This window comes from Hipposideros armiger, unplaced genomic scaffold (assembly GCF_001890085.2).
Source record: "Hipposideros armiger isolate ML-2016 unplaced genomic scaffold, ASM189008v1 scaffold_388, whole genome shotgun sequence".
Taxonomy (NCBI): Eukaryota; Metazoa; Chordata; class Mammalia; order Chiroptera; family Hipposideridae; genus Hipposideros; species Hipposideros armiger.
In genome coordinates this window covers 1,362,167-1,367,395 of record NW_017731738.1, presented here as the reverse complement: position 1 = coordinate 1,367,395, position 5,229 = coordinate 1,362,167, and the positions used below count along the sequence as shown (strand labels likewise).

The 5,229-nt window shown below is 36.4% G+C and overlaps 1 protein-coding gene across 1 annotated transcript in view; it reads right to left on the bottom strand.

The window, feature by feature from the left end:
- Positions 1-5,229, bottom strand: part of MELK (maternal embryonic leucine zipper kinase) — a 78,936-nt gene that overhangs the window by 18,373 nt on the left and 55,334 nt on the right. Inside the window, exon 12 of the mRNA XM_019663273.1 lies at positions 3,072-3,297. Coding sequence (XP_019518818.1) covers positions 3,072-3,297 — 226 coding nt within the window. The remainder of the gene's footprint in view (positions 1-3,071; positions 3,298-5,229) is intronic.

The following is a 5,229-nucleotide window of genomic DNA, read 5'->3' as shown; positions in this document are numbered from 1 at the left end:
TGACTTGTATTCATCTTTTGTTATTGGTATATATTGAGTATTACAATTTTAATAGATTTTTCTTTTCTTAAAATGTATATACATTTTTTTGGCACCCTTTGTATGAACTACATTATCTATAGATAGTAAGTTTATAGGTAAACACTATTTTCCTTTAGCTGATCTGTGGCTTAAAATTCTTCTACAATAACCCAGGAATTACTTTTGTGAAAAAAGAAACAGGAGAAGGGAGGATTTTTTTTTTTAATGCCATGTTAACATTCAAAATTTAAAAGCTCAGGTTCAGAATTATGCATTTTCCTCATCAAAAATATTTACATCATAAAATGTCTTGCCTCTGGCTCCTTGATACCAGCAAAATTAACTTTCCCAGTGATGTATCCACTCATGAATAGGGAAGGCATGTGGCGAGACCAGTAGGTGTTCACACAAAATGTTCTAACACTTACCTTGATATTTGGTAATGGGGTACCACAGGAAAATGGAGGGAGCCTTAAACGAACTGGTTTTCCTCGAGCCTTCTTGGCTAGAAGCAGAAGATAGGTGGCTGTGAGGTGATCATACTGCCACTGGAGGAAAAGAAAATCAAGCTGTTCAGAAGACTAAAGTCATTTTTTGAAATAATGTTCTACTTTGATTTCCTCAATGTAACTGACATTCAGAATTTAAAATTTTTTTTAGCTTTACAAAGCATGTAATGAAAAAACAGCTATCTCCTACACCACACACCCAATTTCTACTCACCAGAAAGAACTACTTTTAAACATTTTAGCTCTTTTTTTCTATATTTCTAAATCAATTTTTATAAGCTTTCATTTTTTTCAGCTTCAGATATTAACTATAGATTTCCTACTGGGTGAAATACGAACTTAGCTCTGCTGCAACTCCTTCCTTGCCCATGCACATCTCCTCCCTGCATCCTCCTGCTATAATTTTATCATAATTTTTAGTAAGTCAACATTTACATTATTATTATGTATTATAAATACATAGTATTCACAACCAAGTAAACGTATGTTCAAATATTTCATTAATACCTTGACACCAACTAATCAGAGGCCAAGTGGCTCCTGGGGGACCCCTGCCATGCCAATTATTAACCTTTTAATTGATGCATTCAAGGTGGGACTGGAAGGAGGTGCCTAGGGCCTAAGGGAGGTAACAGGCCAACAGGGAGGGCCCGCGGGGATATCTATCCATCAGTATATAATGTTAGTATCTTAACAACCAGTATGGCCACACTGGGTGAATAATATCAGCCCTGCAGCTAAACCACACAGGGTGCTATCCTTGCATTTCCTACTTTTATGACTTTGTTTTTCCTTAAGTTAAAAATTAAAAAGAGGCAGTTATTTGTCTTACTAATTCCACTCTACATTCTCCAACACTCTTCCCCTCCTCTCAGCATGTTCACACACATCAGCTAATNAAAGATGTGTGTAACTGGTACAAATAAACCAATAAAATAAAATATACATAAAATATACACCAGAAACAGACATACGCATACGACAATTTGATGTCATACATGTACCTGTGTAGATACGTGGGGAAAGAAGGGACTTTTCAATGGTGCTGGTACAACCGATAATATGAGGGAAAAATTGGTGCCTTACCTCATACCATACAGGAGAATTCCTTCCTGATAGATTAAAAACTTAAATGTGAAAGGGAAAACTTTAAAACATTTAGAAGCAATATATGTGAATGCATTTGTGACTTTTGGATAAGGGAGGATTTTTAAAAAGACACAAAAATTATGAACCATAAAGGAAAATACTGACAACTTCTAACTCATTAAAATTAATGACTTCTGTCATCAAAGTAAAAAAGCAAGTGACAAACTCAGATAATATATCTATGATACATATTCAACAAAGGATCAGAATTAAGATTGAGAACTTCAGGGCTAGCCTCGCAATTTTGGGGAAAGTGTTGTTTGAGTTGACAGACTGGAGGATGCAATTAACAGGACTTGTAGCAAATATTCTGACAAAGTTTTTCAGATCTTATTATATATAAAAAGGAGACCTCTGGAACTGGCTATCAGCCCCATTAGCAAACTGGAAGCAAAATGGCAGGATGTAGTTTAGTAACAATTAACATGATAATGTTTCAGAGTTTGGGTTCATTAGGATCTTAACATTACACAACAGTAGGTCACAACTGCTGGAAAAAAGGCTAATATAAAGTTCAGATATCATTTTAAAAAGCGACAGACTAAATAAAACTTCTTCAGGCTGTAATTTATTCATTCTTTCATTCAACAGATATGGCTTCCACTATATACCAGGCATTGGGCACCTACTATGTACCAGACAACAAATGTGGCCACTCTAATGTAGTGTGCATGTTGCAATAAACATGGCAGACAGAGACTCTATTCTCATGATACTGTCTTATCCTGGTAAGACCCACGAGTAGAAAACTGGGTAAAGTTCTAGGCACTGTTTTAAGTGGTACACTGACAAAATACAATGTGTCTAGACGAGGCCAGCAACCAAAACACTGAGGTGTCATAAAGGAAACAGCTTAAATAATTGGTGATGATTAAGCCGAAGAGAGGAAACCAAGGGAAATGAGAGTTGTAATATCTGGGCACGGATATCTAGAAGAGCATCACAGATTTACCCAGTTTGCTGGTGTGTAGACAGTAATACGAGGCTGAGAAGGATCAGCAGACTTCAGTTAGTCATTCTAAGTAGGGGCAAATGGGCAAGCAAAGTCTAAACCTAGATGTATGACATTGGGCAAATCATTTCACATGTCTGAATCTCAGGTTCCTCAGCCATGAAAAAGCCAAGTGGATTAAATGAGCTCTAACTTGCCTTTCAGCTTTGATATTCTGTGATACTATGATTCAACTTTATACAGGTGAAAAAGAGAAAAACAGTATCATTTGAGAAAAATGAGAAGGTGACTAATATGCTTTCATTTCAACTAATGCAAATAACACAAGCAGCTTGGCTTCAACTAGAAATCCCTGAGAGCAATGCTAATCATTTCTGACCTGCTATATGTTTATTTAGCATGGTAAGAACAATGGAATTGAATGGTGTTTCAGCAAATACCTTTCAAGGGTGTAGTGTAATGATTTGGCGTAGTGAGTATTTCTCTTTTATGCTGGTTCTTATTAACTGGAGTCTTTGGCTCAGGAAATACAAAGCACTCTTCATTCTTTACAGCAGACTTAAGAGTATATACATTCTCTTTGTTCTTTAATTTATTGGCAGATGCTCTGCCTAAAACTGGAGTTAATGATTCCAGACCATTTGATTCTGTCCAACGCTTTGCAACCTGGAAAAAAAAGTCACTGGATAAAGCACACTGAAGAAGAAAAAAGTCAATTTCTTTACAACATTGCCTTAATCATTTGCAAATTACTTTATACCACTTTTTTTATTAAAATGAAATACTACCAAAAGGATATTATTGGCAATACCAAAAAATTTGAAAATGGATATTCAGTTCTCTTTATTACGCGTACATGTAGATCACTTTAGTCTGTTCTATTGACAGATAGTTTTCAATGTTTCAGACCAACTGTTTACTCAAACATACCCAGGTCCTAGGCAATACTGAGAATGGCCACAGATCCCTAAAAATTGCTTCCCATTCCTAGATTGCCATGGTTTGTCTCTAATATGTACAAAAAATAAAAGTTTAATCAATGATTAGGGCAGGAAAACCATGTTAAAATGCTCTAACAGACATGCTGATAGAAAATATTTTTGAATTTATAGTTGAGCTTGTAAAATAGTAAGGAAAGTCCTCAGGGGTCAAACTAATACAGGAGCATGAATCCATAAAATGTAACCAAAGATGAGACTACCTACCTCCCTAAGGGCATCTATCTACTTTACCAGATAACCTACAGCACGGGTTTTAACAGCCATGGAAGTCAGAGGCCTACACAACATGATAAGCTAGATCCAAAGCTCCCATGAAAAGCCAGGGGAGGCTATAACTAAAATTAAATGGTGAATTAAATATAAATCTGTCCTGCAAAGCAGTAGGCAAGAAAATGTGTCTCTCTTGGCCTTGGCTCTGAAAGAGAAAATAAAGTCTCTCTTAATAATTTTTAAGTAACCATAGGACAGTTTTCACACAGGCTTGGGACCCAAATTCATATTATGTGCATGGTCCCAGAAATCTCAAGCCTAGAATTTAATTTAAAGTGGTCCTAAATTGGTTGTGTTCCAGGAGCATTGTGGAAGCAAACACAACTATCTAAAAGAAAAGCTTCAGCCCAACACAACTCAAGCTCTCAACCCTTAATCTAAGTCTCAGAGTATTCCAGAGCCTTTTTTATAATTGCAAAGAACACAGAATGTCTGCTATCCTGCTAGGACTATGAAGTGCAGTAATAAAAGAAAAAGGTATTACAGGCATAAGAATTAGAAGAAATAAAACTGTCATCCAAAGATGATATAATTCTCTATGTAGAACACTCAAAAGAATATACAGACAAATTATAAGAATTAAAGAGTTTAGGAAAGTTACTGAATATAAGATCAATACACAAAAATCAATTTCATATCTGTACACCAGTCCAGATGGTAAGAAAATGTGATTTTTAAAAACCTACCATTCTCAATAGTAATAAAAAATAAAAGTACCTAGAAATAAATCTAATAAAACGATATGTAAGACTTTTTGGAAAAAATTTGAAAAGTTTATTGAAAGCAATTAACTAAAACCTAGTAAATGGAGAGGTGTATTGTGTTTATGGGGAGGGGATTTAAGGGTCTAGATTTCAATTTTTCCCAAACTGAATCTTAAATTCAATGTAATTTCAATTTTTGAGTATGTGAAATATGTCAAGATGATTCTAAATTGTATATGGAAATGCAAAGAGGCAAGAATAGTCAAGACATTACTAAGGGAAAATAAAAGGAAACTGGCCAACCAGACAGAAGGACTATTATACAATTAAAGTAATTAAGATGTATGGTATTGGGGGCTGGCCGAGTGGCACGTTGGTTTTGGTTAACAGCTGGCTTGGGACGGCAGCTCTGAGCAGCAGGGCCCCGGTTCAGATCCCACATTAGGGCCAGTGACACTGCGCCATCTACAGCTAAAATGCTGAACAACAGCTTGACCTGAGTCACCAGCGACCACATAGACTGCAGCTCCTGCTGCAGTGGGCTGCCAGAAGCTACCATGAGTGGCTGGCAGCCGCGTGAGCTGCCAAGAGTCGCCATGAGCGGCGATCCAGTGGCCGGCGAG